The sequence below is a fragment of the Misgurnus anguillicaudatus genome, chromosome 4 (assembly GCF_027580225.2).
Source record: "Misgurnus anguillicaudatus chromosome 4, ASM2758022v2, whole genome shotgun sequence".
Taxonomy (NCBI): domain Eukaryota; kingdom Metazoa; phylum Chordata; class Actinopteri; order Cypriniformes; family Cobitidae; genus Misgurnus; species Misgurnus anguillicaudatus.
Genome location: NC_073340.2, coordinates 16,780,215 through 16,797,862, shown reverse-complemented (window position 1 = coordinate 16,797,862; position 17,648 = coordinate 16,780,215). Strand labels below are relative to the sequence as shown.

The window sequence follows — 17,648 nt, the reverse complement described above, 5'->3', positions numbered from 1 at the left end:
AATAGGATAGTGTCTTTATTTATTTTAATGTAAAAGTGAAATAAATTGCTAAAATAATAATTTGGTTAAAATGATCATAATATTTAACATTAATAACATTAAATACACTCGTATATACACTGAGGTCATAGCAAAAGTAGTTTTTAGTGCTATAATAGCATTTTTTTTTTACTTTAGTAACTAACGTTACAACTATTTTTACATAGATATTTATGTAGCAATGTTTCATCATAAAAAACATATACTCTGTAACAATTACAATTATATAACTTGTAAGATATCACATTAATTTACAATTAGATATTTAAAAAAATACCTTTTTATTTATGATATGACGAGGCCACGACCTCCGGACGATCTATGAATCCTGCCTCGTTCCATCTATCTAGACATCGAGATTTGGCTAAACAATAGAAATGTGTACGAAACATACTATATAAAATTGCCATATAAATCCGATAACTGTTTAAATAATTATCATTTACACATGGTGCCGCTTTCTTTGACGACGGGTTAACAGCGACAAGGACATCCATCTGTTCTGATGGCCCTCCAATAAAGCCACATCCACGCGACTCTGGGTTGGCTAACATTACGCAAGTGCCCGGATGTAGCCGTGGGGAAACTACGTCATTGTTCACCGCCGGACGCGTTTTGGATTTTTAGAATGGATGAACACATTTAAATTAATCATAAATTTACAGGTATGTGCATTGTTTGATTAAGATATGATATATGAAAGCTGCATGTGATTTTTTTGACCACCGTGCGTGGTATGGTTGTTTCAATTGCGTGGCACGGAATTGAAAACACCGGGTATCTCGGCCACGGCACCGGTGAATTTTAAATACCCTGCCCCTCCTTTCTACCTGTTTACCGTTAAATACAATCTCAGCGAATTATTTTATCCCTGTTGTGTTGTTTGTGTTCGTGAGTGTATGCGCCACAGATATCGGTGCTTTCTTGGTCGTAAGACGGGTTTCTGGAAGTGCGTGTACATGTCCACCGCCGTGTTCCCGCTGTATTGTTACGTTTCGCCGTTACCATGGCGTTTCCAGCTACTCCACCGCGCGAGCTTGAATTCAGTCGCGTTTTTCCCCCCAACACGAGAACCAGTTCACCATTCAAATTTCTATAACACACACTTTACATATTTTGAATACAGCGTCAAATATAGTTATTATTTTTAAAAGAACGTAAGGCAGAGGCCTATCTCTCTCCCGAAGCCTTTGAGCTAGCACGCCTGATAACAGTTGGCGGACGTGCGGAGAGTGCGCGTACTACAGGACAATTTCCTGATATAAAATCACACACGGAACAGACACTGTAGTTTATAAACCGTATTTTCGACGTCACGTAATCTGTTGAGCTCTTTAAAATGTAATTGGTAGACACGTTTTATTAAAGGCTAAGGTTTAGTGTGTTGATATCAAAGTTTGTTGACTGTTGTAGCTATCAGCCAAGGCCACGGGCCCATGCTGGCGCTTAGCTTAAAGATAATCAGACATTGATTAGCCGCTGCGCTCAAACAAACATTTAGTTTTTCTGCTACTAATGATGGGCTGTCTGGTAATATTTATTTTTATATAAAATGCTAGATGACTGTCAGACTATTTATATAGTTTGTACTTTACGTAATACGGGATGATTTATATCCGAGTTGGGTTCAATGTTCACGTACGCACGGACTACTTTCGGTTTGGCGCGATGTGTCACAGACGTCAGTAATTTTTATTTTTAAAACGTTTTATCAGTAATGTAGTGTTTTTAATTGTTTTTCTTGACATTTCATCGTATCCGTTTCAATATGAGAGTATACGTTGCTTCTTATATTTTTACTTTTTGTAAACAAAAATGTCTTTGATAAAACAACCTTTAGTAAAGGTCCAACAGGGCAATGCATTTAAGGGGTTGTACTTTTATCAGTAAGTTACCCAAAACTTCAAAATCATATCACAGTATGTTCTTAATATAATACATTTTAATTCTAATACTTGATGAGTTGATCTCCACAGACTTTACATAAACTCAGTACTGTACTGTTAATTTTGTTTTAAACTTATATGCATTATATACAAGTTGGCAATTGTATTAATATTCACAGTAATTTGACCAATGCTATATTGAGTCTTTTTATTTTACTGTATTATGGTATTTTTGTCCTATTAAAAATCTCATACTAAGCACCTATAAAAACTATGTATATTGTTTATTTAAGTGAAGACTTGAGGTGAATAGTTTACAGTCCAGAAATAGGTCTTCACCTATTTTTTTTATTTTGGTTAAAGTTTTACTTTTTGTTGAACACTTTGGGGCGGTGTTCCCGGACCAGCCTTATCCTAGTCCGAGATTAAAATACATGTTTGAGCTGCCTTCATTTAAAACATCTTGCACATTTTAACATATATCAGTGCCATTGTTTTGTCTAAAGATGCACACCAGTATTGTTTTTTTATAAGGGTTGTTTGTAAAAACTACTTAAATGTGCTAATGTAATTAAGGTCCTGGATTAATCTAAACCCTGTCCATTGAAGTTCATCTTAGAATTTAAACCTTTAAGACCATTTCATAAATGCATCCCTATGTACACAAAAAAACTGCTTTGAAAAGACATACATGCACATTGCATTGAAAAACCTATTGTTTTCCTCAGAAAATGAATGATGACCATAGTTGACAAACCTCCAGAGAAACCTGACCTGGAGTCAGTGCGGTTCAAGCACTCCAGCTCCCTCACACCTTTCTCCACAAGAGATATGGAGAGCAGTAGTTCGAGCTGGAGTGTTGGCCCCTCCGGCACTGAGATTTCAAGGGCCAAGACTGCTTGCATGGCCCCGACCATTGGAGTGACTGTGAATGGTAATAACAACACAGCTCAAGTCGAAAGGCCTCGGGAACAAGGTAAGTGCTTTGATTTTAAAAAGTGCAGTAATGTAACTATAGACGTTTCTTCATCTGGTGTCATTTTGATTATGTTGGCATTTATTCTTTTCTATCATGCAGTGGTAACGACCAGTGGAGATGGCATTGCTCCGCCTCAGAAGGTCCTTTTTTCCCCAGAGCGGCTTGGCTTGAAATGGAACCAGGGCCACCGTATCGGATCAGGTCTGCAGAACCTTGGCAACACATGTTTTTTAAATTCAACCCTCCAGTGTCTAACCTACACGGCACCGCTTGCAAACTACATGCTAACCAGAGAGCATTCCAAAACATGTAAGTTCTCTATGCATATGTTCTGTCGCAATGTTATGGCACCACTTTGTTCTGATGTACTTGCTTACTTTTTTTATGAAGGTCATGAGCCTGGATTCTGCATGATGTGTACCATGCAAAATCACATCATTCAGGTGTTCGCCAACTCTGGAAATGTCATCAAACCTATCGGTGTGCTTAACGAACTGAAACGTAAGACTCTTAATAAACTATTATATTTTATGACACATTTTATATGAATTACCAGATGCTTTTCAGTCAAATCGAACCAAAGAAGGGACATGCTTGTAGTGCTAGTAAAAGCATTGTTGTTGTTGATAATAGCAGGGTCCTTGAAATCCTTGAAAGTTTTTGAATCTGGGGGAAAAATTCAAGGCCCTGGGAAGTTTTTGAAAATATACATACATAGATACAGGTCATTGAAAGTGCTTGAATCTATTTTATGCAAGAAGTTTTCTGTGTAATGTAAGATAAAATCATATAATTTTATAGCCTTTTAAGCACACGTGCTAAACTGTTCGCTTTAAATGCTTATATCTTCTGTATGCAAATGTTGATTCATACCAAGATGCTTTTTTGCATAGTTGTGTTTGACACATGAAAACGTCTTGGGTTACGTATGTAACTGTTGTTCCCTGAGAAGGGAACGAGACGCTGCGTCTCCTTGCCATACTTCCTGCGTCCCTGTAATCCCGTCTTTGGCAATATTTCAGATAGCAATATACTTCCTGGCTCCTTCGTCACCCTGTCTGTCGTTAAGCCTCACCATTGGTTGAATTTGATATACACATTCAGACGCACTTACCCCTGACAGCGTCCCCAAAGTGTCACCACAGTGACACAGCGCGAGTTCCCTTGAAAGGGAACCGTAACAATGTATCTTAAAAGATAACACAATGTAACCTTGCTCTCACTTGAAATGTGTCCCCACATTTAGTTCTTGTAATAGTTGAAGGTTGAAACCAGTTAGGTAATGTTAAATCATGGTGTTCCTATAAAAACAAAAATGGCCAAGTTAAGTGATAAGAAACCAAGTTGGTGATAACCAATTTTGTTTTATCTTGTCTTCAGGGATTGGAAAGCATTTCAGATTTGGAAGTCAGGAAGATGCCCATGAATTTTTAAGGTATACAGTGGATGCTATGCAAAAGTCCTGCCTACCTGGGACCAAGTAAGTACAAACAATGAGGCATGAAACAGATTTTTTCATCCACATTTCCACATTATGTGTGACAAAGCATCAAGTTTAATGATCTAATGTTCATCTTTTGTCAGGCTGGACAGACAAACACAGGCTACCACTTTTGTACATCAGATATTTGGAGGTTATCTGAGATCCAGAGGTTGGTCATCAGTTTCTCATCTGTTAGCAATGCAGTTACATGTGTTTTATAAAGTATGTAAAATGAATGAGGGGTGTTGAATATTTATTTTGTGCAGACCAGATTTCTCTAGATGATGCAATTGTTAATACACGTATTTTCTTCACAGTCAAATGTTTAAATTGCAAAGCAGTCTCTGACACGTTTGACCCTTATCTGGATATTTCACTGGAAATAAAGGTGACTCAGACTAAAATGCGTTGTCTTTTGCATACATTTTCTTTTGATGTAACATAAGATGCAAGTCGAGATCATATAATTGTTCAGTGATGTAACCACTCTTTGTTTTTTACAGACCGCTCCGACACTTACAAAGGCATTTGAACAGTTTGTTAAGCCTGAGCAGCTTGAAGGAGATAATGCTTACAAATGCTCCAAGTATGTATTTCTGCGCATCATTATATGGGTGCTACTGTATAGCTTAAGTGGTAGAGCATTGCGATAGGAGCGTAACAGGTCATGAGTTTGACACGCACTGATTAAAACTGTATACCTTAACAAGAATTGAGGAGCTCAGATGCAAAAGCCGCTAAAAGCCACCTCTGCCAAAAATTAGATAATGACATTAACACTTTCCCTGCCAGCATTTAAAAAAAAAAAGTTGCCAGCCAGCACCAGCATTTTTTATGATTTTTACCAAAACTTCTGGAAGGCATTAAACTTTTCTTCTTTAAACATATAAACATACTATGTGTCAAATGAAAGAACAGATCCACTGCATTTACAACATTATTTTTTATCAGTTTTATAAGTGTGGATTGTGTTTGTCCTCTGATTCACAGATAGCTTATTCACTCAGTCTTACAGTGATTCATCTTATCTTAACAGGTGTAAGAAAATGGTCACCGCCTCAAAGAGATTCACCATTCATCGCAGTTCTAATGTTCTTACCATCTCACTGAAGCGGTTTGCCAACTTCAACGGAGGAAAAATTACAAAGGTACTGTGTCATAGCACAAAGGTGTAACTCATAATTATGTAATCCGTGTTTATTAATTTGGGCAAACTGAAATGACCAGATCTATTACATTGAGATTTAACATACACAATATTAAGACTGTCAGCCAACTGTGATAATCTTGTAATGTTTTTGTACTTTAATGTTATCAAACCCAGATTTGTAATACTGAATTTTGCCTGTTTAGTACATTTGTGAACCAGTTTATGAAAACACAGTGATTTTTTTAGTGATTTACTGTTTTCTACATAAAATAATCCTGCATAATGTAAAGGACATTTTGTGGAAATTTAACCTTAATACTGATTGGTTAAGGTCATGTCAAAGATTAAAATCAAACTTTGCAAATCCATTTGATAAACGATGGCACAACTACGTCAAGGTGCAAGAGTTTTTTTCCCGGTTAAAGGAGTTTTATCAAATTTATACCATGGGCCTGTTGAATGCTTTATTCTGATTGTTTGAGAAAGTTTCCATGGGTGTTGATTATTTTTCTGTAAACCGCACGCCTAACCTGTAAAATGTCTTAAAAGTAGGCGCCAGAGCAATGTTTGTGTTAACCGTGGTATAAGTGGAATAATTGACTCCAGTCCTTTGAATTAGTGCTGCATTACCACCTTGGGTGTGTGCATTATTTTCTTATAATTCAATGGCCCGTCGTCGGTTATTGCTTACTTATTACATGGCTCTCTGGAATGCTTGATTCTGATTGGTCAGTTGAGACATTTGCAGGTTCGTTCTTTCAAATAATAACCGCTCCAAAGTAATAACGCATAGCCGGTAATACTTGTACGATTAAAATCGCTCTGCACCAATAAAGACCAATAAAGATTACTGTTTGGGGCCATCTTGCGACAAACACTGGACAACCACAGTTAAGAATGGAAAATTTTGACATTAATTTTAACATGTACGGAAAAAACAAAACATTTAAACAGTGGATAGAAGAACGAACAACGACAAGACACAGAGAGCTTACTGAGACTGAACTTGACAAAATAGAGCTTGACAGCTACGAAGCCAACACACACAAAAAAACAGAATGGGCATTAAAACTTCTCAAAGACTGGCTAAAAGAGAAAAAAATGGAGACAGACAAGTATGAAGCAGAGGATCTTAATAAGGTATTACGATCATTTATGCATCTGTGCAAAGTTTCGCGGAAGGATAAAAATGGTAATTTAAAACAAATATGCCAATAAAATGTTTCAAATTCATATTCATGTCCGTTTTTTTTCCTTATGTGACAAGTAGCCGTGTAATAAGCGGGATAATGTAGAGGTAGTCGGTAGTTATCGGGAAAATAAGCCCCTTCAGTGTGATACAAGACCCTCCGCTTCGCGTCCGGTCCTGATCACACTGTCGGGGCTTATTTCCCGATAAGTACCGGCTGCCTCTACATTATCCCTTACATATTAGGATATTAACAGTTTATTTTGCTTTTACCTTTTTTTTTTTTAGAAATGAGTGACTGGAGATTTTTGCGTCTGCATAGAGAGTTTTGCAACAAAAGATTTTCAAATGATTTAAATGCCAATGAAATGATTAAAGGTGACATTTGTGAAAATGAGGCATTTCAATGACTGACAAGTATCAACCTTTTTTATTGCCATTAAAGTGAAATTACTGAACCTGAACATAAGAGCTTGATAAGAAGATGCTCATTTACAAGAAAACATGTCACATACACTTGTTTCTTAAAAATGTGAAGCAATTTTGAATTTTTTTTAATCGATTTCATCCATGTACTTTCTTTCCTGACAGGATGTGAGATACACTGAGCATCTAGATTTGCGTCCCTTCATGTCTCAGTCTCATGGAGAGCCGCAGGTCTATGTTCTGTATGCCGTGCTGGTTCATTCTGGCTTCAGTTGCCACGCTGGACACTACTACTGCTACATAAAGGTAAGCCATCTCTAGTGTAGAAATACAGCCTGTTTTATAGTATGGTTAATACCCAATTTACATAGAACACACTAGGTACATTTTCATTCAAACAAATTATCCGTTTATAATCGTATAGATGGCTCAATCGTATTAAAAAGCCTTCATGTAAACATCTTAATCAATACGATTGAGGACAATCGGATGCAAATTTTGATTTGAAGGGGGTGGTGTACTCAGATTTGTGATCCGATCAGCAGGAGAAAAGTACGCATGTAAACGCGTGAATCATAGTATTTTCATAATTAAATGCAAAAATGCATTGTTCACATGCGCAGAACATTTGTACTGAAGTTCACATCTAATAATTACCTCTTATATCACATGATTCTTGTCACAGAAACACACAATAGCAACGCAATGGCATCATGCATTATTAAGGTAACGTTAATGGAGTCACGCAATGTACATTCTGCAGCGTTTATGTGTACTTTTAAAATTTTAGCCTACGTAAAGCAATAAAATGGCGTTGTGCTTTTTGAAATGTGTGTTTTCATTACATATATCTGAAAGGTTCTTAAGAACAACTTTCTCCAACTTTTGACTTTTATCCAGAGATAAAGCGTGAACTCGACAAGAGATGCTGTGCGTAGCGTTGCCAAGTACTCTGCTTTTTTTAGAGTTTAGATTTGGGCTAGAATTTTTGCATGTTTTCTGCGGGTTAAAGATGAAATGATTTTGTTGATTAGTTATTGATATTTGGGCTTTGGACAGTCATTGGGATGCTTTTGGGCTAGTTTTAAATGTCCATTGGGAAGGTTTTGATATGCAACCCTGGCTGTGCGCTTGCGTAGACGTTTTGTTCGGATTCTATTGAATGTACATGTAAACGAACATTTAAATAAGATTGCAATGTTTAGGGTGCATGTAAACTGTTTTCTGCCCTACAAAGGCAAAAGGCAGTAACTTCGTTTTTGGTCAAAAATTAGTTATTGATATTTTTGGGACATTCAAGACCTCCTTTATCATGTGGATAAGTATCTTGAATCAAATTTTTTTTTTTTTTTTTTTGAGAAAATACTAGGGATGCACTGATAGGATTTTTTTGGGCCGATACCGATTTAAACAGACAACTTCTGGCCCATACCGATATTAAACACTTGTGTGCAATACTATACAGTTGGTCTATTAGCTAGTTTATTTCTGCATTAAATTATTTTAACTGAACATGGATTGGATCTAAGTAACATTCAACTGACCATATAAATATTGATACTTCAAAAAAAGTTGGACTTCTTTTCCCCCACTAAAGTGCAGCTTGTTTCTTTTATTGTCCAAGACATTTGAGCCAGCTCAACAAAGGTATTCTGTCGGTGCTTAAGTATAGTGCACACCAGAACATTAAATCATTTTAATTGAACAACAGACATGCAACTCATTGCCTTTACAATGTTAATTAATAAACAATCGGTATCGGCCTTTCTTGTGCTGTTGCCGATGTGCCGATGTTTTCAAATTAATCAAAAATCGGCAGATAAATATCGGCGGCCGATACATCGTTGCATCACTAGAAAATACAAATCAAGAAGAAAATAACTGACAACTAAAGTCACTAAAAAGTCTAAACTTTAAAGTCATTTTTCTCAGTTCTACACTCTAGCGAGTTAAGGTATTTTGCCTTTGTAGGTCAGTATTGTTGTAACCTCCAATCGTATTAAATTCAGTAGGATTGACACAATTTTGTGCATGTAAACATAGCCACTTACTGATCAAATGTATACATTAAATGGATCTACATAAAAGCATCTGCCAAATGCATGGAAGTATGTATGACATGAATCCAATCTCTATTTTTAGGCTAGCAATGGGCAGTGGTATCAAATGAATGACTCATCCGTATCTCTTAGCGATATTAAAGCAGTGCTGAACCAGCAGGCATACTTGCTGTTCTATATCAGGTAAATTTATTAAATCACTTCTCAAGAATGGGGACTTCAAAGGAAAAAAATGGGTGTGAATTAATGTGCTGTTGTAACTCAGGTCGCCTGATTTGAAGAACGGAAGTGATTTTGGTCATGTGAACCATACACCAGGTCAGTCATCTCCGCGGCCATCCATTCCACTTAAGATGAATGGACCTCAGTACACCTCCTCTTCTTTCATTGGCCCTCAGTTGCCACCACATATGATGAAGGTATTGCAAGAGAGCAACGTTTAAAGATATTACAGTGGATCTAGTTCTGGGTGATACACCTAAATATTTAAATCTTGATGTTTTTCTTAATATTTTTGATCTAGAGTAGAATCAATTCCTTTAGTAAATTATTACTTTAAAGGATTAGGCCATTTTCTTAAAAAAATCCAGATAATTTACTTACCACCATGTCATCCAAAATGTTGATGTCTTTCTTTGTTCGGTCGAGAAGAAGTTGTGTTTTTTGAGGAAAACATTCCAGGATTTTTCTCGCTTTGATGGACCCCAACACTTAACAGTTTTAATGCAGTTTAAAATTGCAGTTTCAACGGAGCTTTAAAGGACTCTAAATGATCACAAACGAGGCATAAGGGTCTTATCTAGCGAAACGATTGTCATTTTTGGCTAGAAAAATAAAAAATATGCACTTTTAAACTACAACTTCTCATCTTCCTCTGGTCCTGTGACGCGCCACCTCGACCTCACGTAATACGTCATCACGTCAAGAGGTCGCTGAGGACGTATCGAAACCATGCTCCAGTGTTTACAAGTGTGGAGAAAGAGCACCGCTCAGATGTTGTATGTGGAGTGATACTAATTAATGTCTTTGTGTCCGTTTATTGTTTAAAATGGTCCGCAAATGTGCGTTTTATATATGTAACACGTGACGTCATTACGCAGTTACATGAGATCGCGCAGGCTCATCACACAGCCAGAGGAAGAAGAGAAGATGTGGTTTAAAAGTGCATATATTTAAATTTTCTTGTCAAAAATGACAATCGTTTCGCTAGATAAGACCCTTATGCCTCGTTTGTGATCATTTAGAGTCCTTTAAAGCTCTGCTGGAGCTGCGCTTTTGAACTGCATTGGAACTGTTGGGTGTTGGGGTCCATTAAAGTTCATTAAAATGAGAAAAATCCTGGAATGTTTTCCTCAAAAAACATAATTTCTTCTCAACTGAACAAAGAAAGACATCAACATTTTGGATGACATGGTGGTGAGTAAATTATCTGGATTTTTTCTTTTTTCTTTTTAAAGAAAATTGACTAATCCTTTAAGTTAACAAACATATATGTATTCGGTATTCACATGTTCTAGAATTTTATATCCTAGCCACAATAATCTTGGTAATATGTTATATTCAATATATTGCCCAGCCCTGAGAGAATCATTAAATAAGCTTTAACAGCAGAAATCATTGTAGGAGTCTTCATCTGGTTACTCTTTGTCTACTTTTCAGAACTCATCATATATCAATGGACATGGTTCTTCAAAGGACTACCATAGTGGTTCAAAGCCCAACAGAAACTTTGGTGGTGTGACCAAAGTAGGTTCTGGTCCATCTCATTCGTCCTCTTCTGCGTCTTCGTCATCCTCTTCCACATCTCAATCCAACCAAATTGTTCGACCCATGGGAATTCCTGACTCCTCTAAGAGGCCGAAGTTGACGTTTTACATTGGTCAGGGCAAGCCTGTGAGACCCACCCAGACCCAATCAAGTGCTAATTGCTCCGCGTCCTCACTTTCTCAGTCCACATCCACTAATACTTTGAAGACTACCTCAGGCTTCCCACAGACCAAGCAGGTCAACGGAACTCACACTGGAGCTGCTTTCCTGGTTCCTTATGGTCAGGAATCCTCTGAAGAATCCGATCAAGAGGCTGGAACCTTGGAGAACGGAACACCTAGGCCTCCCAAGATAACCAATGGAAATGGAGTAAAGGATGATGTCCAAGCCCACAATTCCAGCTCACTGCCTCAGCATACCTCAAAGACAAATGGATCCAATGGCTTTCCAGAATTGCATGGATGTGAAAATGGTTCAGGATCTGCCCATAAATCTCAAAACGGCATTCCCAAAGCTAATGGTTTTAATCATACTGATGAGGTAGAACATTTTAAATATTAGCATCAAAAAAGGTGCTGCTTCTCCCCTATATTTGTATAATTTCTGTTTTTGTTTGGATTTTTCAGGTAACCGGTACTTCACACACTTCCTCTCAAATAACTAATCCATCCAATAATTCGGACTTACAGTTCGACTTGAAACCTGGAAACGGCGAGTCATGGTAAGATTGTTAAAAGCCACAGTTTTGCAATGTGTTTCAACTACAAACCAAAAAACTTATTCTGATTTAATAAAAATTGCTGTTTTTTTATTCATCAGCTCCAAACCACCAAGTACGGACCTTCACCAATGTTCCTCACCCCCAAGCAAAAGAGAAAAACTTTCCTCCGATTCTTTAGCTCACTCTTCTACGCAAATGCAGTCTGCAAATCCATCAAATGCCTCTTTGGTCTCTAAGACAGACAATGATGTGCATGTCGAGGCAGCCTCAAAGATCGAGTCGAATCAGACCCATGCTACCCACCCAGCGGTTCAGGTGAACCATAGCCTTCATGTAGGTGATGGTCACACAAGTCCACTTAGGTTAAAGGAGACGCTCACTTGCACAGAAGGTGAAGTTAAAGAGTCAAAATCCCCGCAATTTGGATCTAGTGAGGGAAGAAGACCAATTGAAGACCGGAACAGGATTGTAGAGCGTCCACACTTTTCCTCCACCCTGAAAGACAGGGATAGGTACAGGCATCATCGGGAATATGACGATAGAAACAGGAACCGCTATGGACACAGCCATCGACATGAACGAGAGTATCGTCCTATCAGGGAGCGCTCTACCAGCAGAGAACGCCATTACAGAGATCGTGAAGGGGATCGACGCTGGGACAGGTACACGCATCACTATCGGGAGCACCCACACTCTCAAAGAAGAATCAGGGAGGAGCGGGATCGAACCAGAGATGGGAGATATGCAAGCGGATATGATGCTTATCGTTCTTCTGGACATCACAACAAGGATGGGTTTTCTAGCAACTCCCATCGTGGGACGGATGGTGGTGACCGGGGACGGGCGATCCATACGGTCAGCGAGAACAACTCAAGAACCAGACCTTCATCTCCACGTTCTGTCAGCCCACTGTCTGGACATCACAAGAGGAAACGCAGCCTGTCGGCAGACACAAGGGCAAGCTCTGAGTGCCGGGTTAAGAAAGCCAAAAAGAAGAAGAAAAACAAAGACAAACACAGGTGAGGATTTTTTGTAAAAGAATAGCAGGCATTGTCGCAAAGTGTGTTGTCCATTTTTCCCCAGCCTTTGGTTGAAACAACCCAGCATTTTTTGGAAGTAGATGCATGTGTGTGACAAGATGTTGCCAGCACCTTAACTGACCATTGTGACCTTCCAATGTAGACGCACAGAGAAAGACACATCAGAGACGAATGAGGACAGCAGCTCCAGGAGACATAGGAGGAAGAAAAAAAAGAAAAAGAGAAGGAGGTGGGATGAGGAGAAGCATCATACGGAAAAAGATGCCAATCACAGACGGGACGAACATGAGTCTAGATCGAGAAACGGTGGAGAAAGTCGCCATCACAGCTCTGAATCTCATCACAATGTCAACCGAGGAGACCATCATAAGGAGGACCAGCAAAAGCTCAATGGACACAAAGGTATTTCATTTCTATCAGCATAAAGAATTGACATGGGCGAACAAAGTTCAGTAACCCCGAGCTACTAGAAGAATTTTACAGTTCAATTCAATTTTATTTATATTGCGCTTTTCACAATTTGTAATTGTTTCAAACAGCTTTACATTAAAAGAAGCAGGGGAAACATAGAAAAATCGACAGACAATATACGTAGCAAAATACAGCGGCTATGAATAAACTTTACAAGCGAGCGTATTAATAATGTCTCGTATACAAGAGGGTGCTTAGTTAAGCCATTGTCGGCTGACTCCCCGGGGTTGAAACCTCCCTAGGAGAAAAAAGGAGGATGTAAACAAATAAGGAGATTTAACGGGTTCTGTTGGTGGTCGTTGGTCAGGCATTGGCTGGGCATCACGTTGAAGGACGGCCAGTAGATCAGTGGTGTGTTGACCTCCACGGCAGCCGGAGCTGGGTCTGTTTGTCTCAATGTCCTCGGGTTCGAGGACGAGACGGGGAGAAAGAAACAAAATCCTATTAGCGTAGGGGCTGTTTGCATGTAATGCAAGTGTCACACAGTATTGTGTTTTAATATATGCTTGGTTTCAGACAGGCTAACTATTGCGGCATTAGTATATTACCCAGACGAGTTATGTGAATGCTTTGTTATGTACAAGCTACCTATTGTAAGATAAATTTACTAGACAAATTATGTGAATGCTTAAGATGTTAAAACATTTAGGTATCTTTAAATTGCATGAATATGCTAATGTATAAGAATAATATGTTTTGTGGTTTCCAGCAAATGGCTTGAACTGTTACAGTGGAAGTGAACCTGACCTCTGTCACACTGAGTTGGAGAAGGATTCGAAACACAAACATGATACCACTGTCAACTGCACAAAGACACACTCGAATAGAAATGGAGATGTTGATGATGTCTACCATAGAATCCTTGCAGATGTTAAAGTAAGTGGACTTTCTACATTTTCTCGAATGTTACGTCATGAAGCCGCACAGCTAAAGTCAAGTGTTATTATCTTATTAATAGAAAAACATAATTCTTAAGGTGGGTCGCACAAAGTGACTTTGCTTTAGAGGTGAAAAACGGTCTAACTAATGACAGGCTATGCTAATGATTTTGCTATGCTATACCATAAGGAATTTTGATATATGCAATAAACTAATATTTCGCTAATAAAATGACAATAAAAACTTCTATATTATAAAAAAAAGGAAAAATCTGTTTCATTATGTTTGCAATAAAAAATAAATGTTGGTGGATGGATTGTACCAAATGAAAAGTTTGGTAAGCTCTAGCTGATACTACAGATATTGTAACTTGTTTGGCAAATAGCTTGTAATGTTCCTACTTGTCAAGTAATTTAGCATAGGTGTCTGTTAAATGAAATGTCAATAACAAACACCTCTTTAAAACATTTGGTGTTAAGGATGCCATGTATTCAGTTCATGAATCTATAAGTGTAGGGCTGGGACAATAAATCGCCCAATTATGCTTCTTAACGCTGCTACATCGAAAAGACAGAAGGCGCTGTCGTGCAGAAACTTAATATACGCTGCAGAAGAAATACTATTTACTAGGGGTGGGTCGATGCAACTTTTTCATGATAAAAAATAATAATTATAACTGTTCTGTTTGACTGGTGTTGCTTTTTAAAATCCATGTTATAAACGACTCCTCCGTGACTTTAGATCGATAAGTATTTCCTACTGAGCAAAGAGCTGTAGTACATAAAAGAGCTGTGCATAATTTCACTTCTTTTACTCGATATCATGTGTTATTAGTGTGTATCACGATTTCTCATCCACAGCCCTACCCCAGAGTGTTACGTAAAACATCAGTCCTTGACTTCATTTGATAGAAATGTGGACTTTTATTTTGTCTATCCTTGGTTTTTTCACAGGAAGTCACAAATTCTCACTGAAGTGAAATTGATTTCTCTCTCATACCTAAGGTAAGAAATATTGTCAGAAATGTATAAGCATTAAAGGGATAGTTCACCCAAAAATCATGTTGTTACAAACCTGCATAAAGTTTTTTGTTCTGATTAACACGAAGGAAGATATTTTGAGGAATGTTTGTAATCAAACCAATTATGAGCCCCATTCATTTCCATAGTAAAAAAAGAATAGGAATGGAAGTGAATGGGACTCATGAACGATTTGTTTTAAAAAATCATGAAAGAATTTTCGTTTTTGGGTGAACTATCCCTTTAATTTTACTATGTAATCTCATTGCTAATCAACTTCTATCCTCTATTTCTTTCAAGAATCTGAAACCACCCTTACAAGCATGTGAAAGACAATATCTACAGTTACAGAGTTCCTGACATGGTGCTTAACATTTAAAACATACTGTATTTTTACCACAAAATACATTTTAAAATGTCTTTTTTTCTTTTTAAGGCTATGGACTTTTTTTAGTATACTGTACAGATATGAACTTTGATCATGAGAAAATTCTATATAAAATTAATATATGCGATTAAAACAAAAGCCTGGAGCTTAACATCAGAATTGCTGCTCAGACATAGACTCAGGATTTTCTCACTTTGTGAAGATGAGATGTGTTCTCCCTTTAAGGAACCAAACCCGGGAAAGAAACGAACGTTTATATGCTGCATCCACGGAGAAAGACTGCTCGTCTTTTGGCTTCGAGTTATGATGTCACCATTTTCACAAATGGGTCGAGAGAACCGTCTCAAAAGAGCAGACTTTGCTATTGCTACATGTGCACTTACATTACAGTTAACCTGGACACACTTGAGGACATATATTTGCTTTTGCTCTCTCTCTCTCGTACATCTTTTTAGCATCTCACTGTAATATTCTCCCTTTTGGAAATTCACAAATCAAACCTATCTAGTATGCAAGTTTATTGCATCTTTTTTTGTTTTTAATTTGTTTTAATTGTCAACGTTTAGTTTTATTGAATCCAGTTTTATTTTAGTCTGTGTAATACTGTGAATTTAAGTTGAACTGTACTATCAGTTGTTTGTTTTTCAGTCCTGTATCAGGAATTCATTAGACACTTTCTTAAAAGCCACTCATGATGTTATCTGGGCATATGTCAATGTTTTTGTTTTATTAGCAAAAAGACGAAACGGTTATATTCATTTTGCTGTAGCATGTCAAAGTAAATGTATACAGTGTACAATATTTTGTGTGAGAGGAAACAGCCTTAATGTCTGATTTTCTAATATTTTCTCTCACCGTGTTTACAGCGTTTTGTTGGAGTGAATGAATATGTATGTGATGATGGGAAGCATTTGGTTTTGTAAAGTGTGGGTTTTCCTTTTTACACATAAAGAATGACTTGAGATTTCAGTTTTGTATGAAAAATGTTTTGTTCGGCCTTTAGTTCAATTATAAAAGGCTTGTTAAAACTGAAGCAGTATGGATGCGTTGCTTAAACATAGCAATGATAAGAAATAATTGTAATAAACAAAAAAAAAAGAGGAAACCCTTCGTATGAAGTACACTCTAAAAAAAGTGCTGGGTTATTTCAAACCCAGCTTTGAGTCAAAAACGAACAAAGCCAGCCGTTGGGTTAATTATTAACCCAGAAAATGTTTATATTTGACTCAACAATGGGTTCAAACAGCCCAGCATAGGTTAAAATTTTAACCCAAGGGGCTGGACACGTCCCTTTTTGACCCAGCCCTTAATTTTTCAAACCCTAGTTAGTGTGTAATGTTGCTATAATAGCATAAATAATACCTGTAAAATGATAAAGCTCAAAGTTCACTGCCAGGCGATTTATTTTCTTTAACAGAATTCGCCTTTCAAAGCCTACAGTGAACGGCCAGTTTGGACTACAGCTCTCTACTTCCTGCTTTAATGACGTCAGTAGAACGGTGTTTTTTTACTAAACTCCGCCCACAGGAATACGTCAGTCGCCAGCTAACAGGCTTGTTCGACTTCATGCGGCGCCGCAAGACGTATCGCGAGACGAAATATGATTTCTTGAATCATTAGCCGTTTCTCAATGTCAAGGAAGGATCCTCGGAAGCCAAAATTTCGAGGATGCTACGTCATCGACGTCCGTCGAAGGACTGTTCCAATGTCAAGGATCCTCGAAATTTCAGCCAAGGACTGAGTCCTTCGTTCGAGAAATATCCCATATACAGGAAATCACCCACAATCCTATGCGCTGCACCGAAAGCACACCTTTCAATCACGCAATGACGTAATGACGTGCACTTGCTAGCCTGTTCCATTGAACGTGTTCTCCGAATGCTTAAAAGGAGCCTCGCCTAGCCTCTGAAGGAAGTGACTTGTAAGGACTAGTCCTGCCAAGGAAGTATCCTTGACAAGGCAAGTCTGAGTATTATTTCTCTACTAGCTCCCCCTAGTGTCTGGGAGTAAATGCTTTCTATATCTGAGACTTTACGAGACTGAAGGACACCGGGTCAGATACAGCGACCTTGCAAGTGGGATATTCTTCCTACAGACGGTAGGGGCGGGCGAGAGGGTCTTCATTCGTCATGTAATGAGTCATTTAACCAT

At 38.0% G+C, this 17,648-nt stretch overlaps 1 protein-coding gene across 4 annotated transcripts; it reads left to right on the top strand.

Moving 5' to 3' along the window:
• Positions 1–136: 136 nt before the first annotated feature.
• usp42 (ubiquitin specific peptidase 42) lies at positions 137–16,530 on the top strand. 4 transcript variants are annotated; one of them, XR_008637125.2, is made up of 20 exons: positions 137–704; positions 2,654–2,901; positions 3,004–3,213; positions 3,295–3,405; positions 4,285–4,384; positions 4,489–4,556; positions 4,705–4,775; positions 4,891–4,973; positions 5,424–5,535; positions 7,318–7,458; positions 9,295–9,395; positions 9,478–9,631; positions 10,872–11,519; positions 11,606–11,700; positions 11,799–12,719; positions 12,883–13,142; positions 13,921–14,087; positions 15,044–15,094; positions 15,410–15,473; positions 15,723–16,530. XR_008637125.2 is itself a non-coding variant. In XM_055177109.2 (19 exons), the coding sequence occupies exons 2-18, from the start codon at positions 2,661–2,663 to the stop codon at positions 15,062–15,064; spliced, it is 3,504 nt and encodes a 1,167-aa protein (XP_055033084.2). In that variant the 5' UTR covers positions 137–704; positions 2,654–2,660; the 3' UTR covers positions 15,065–15,094; positions 15,410–16,530. The 4 variants fall into 4 exon arrangements, 3 of the variants coding, with proteins under 3 accessions (XP_055033084.2, XP_055033086.2, XP_055033085.2); XM_055177109.2 differs by having other exon boundaries at positions 15,410–16,530; XM_055177111.2 differs by lacking the exon at positions 137–704 and adding an exon at positions 756–1,569 and having other exon boundaries at positions 15,410–16,530.
• Positions 16,531–17,648: the final 1,118 nt, after the last annotated feature.

What these genes read in the sequence shown, in the direction of transcription:
- usp42 (XM_055177109.2), top strand. Translation starts at nt 2,661, where the DNA reads ATGATGACCATAGTTGACAAACCTCCAGAGAAACCTGACCTGGAGTCA. An exon ending in TGTGCTTAACGAACTGAAAC is followed by an intron (nt 3,406 to 4,284) that starts GTAAGACTCTTA and finishes TCTTGTCTTCAG; the next exon opens with GGATTGGAAAGCATTTCAGA. An exon ending in GTTTTAATCATACTGATGAG is followed by an intron (nt 11,520 to 11,605) that starts GTAGAACATTTT and finishes TGGATTTTTCAG; the next exon opens with GTAACCGGTACTTCACACAC.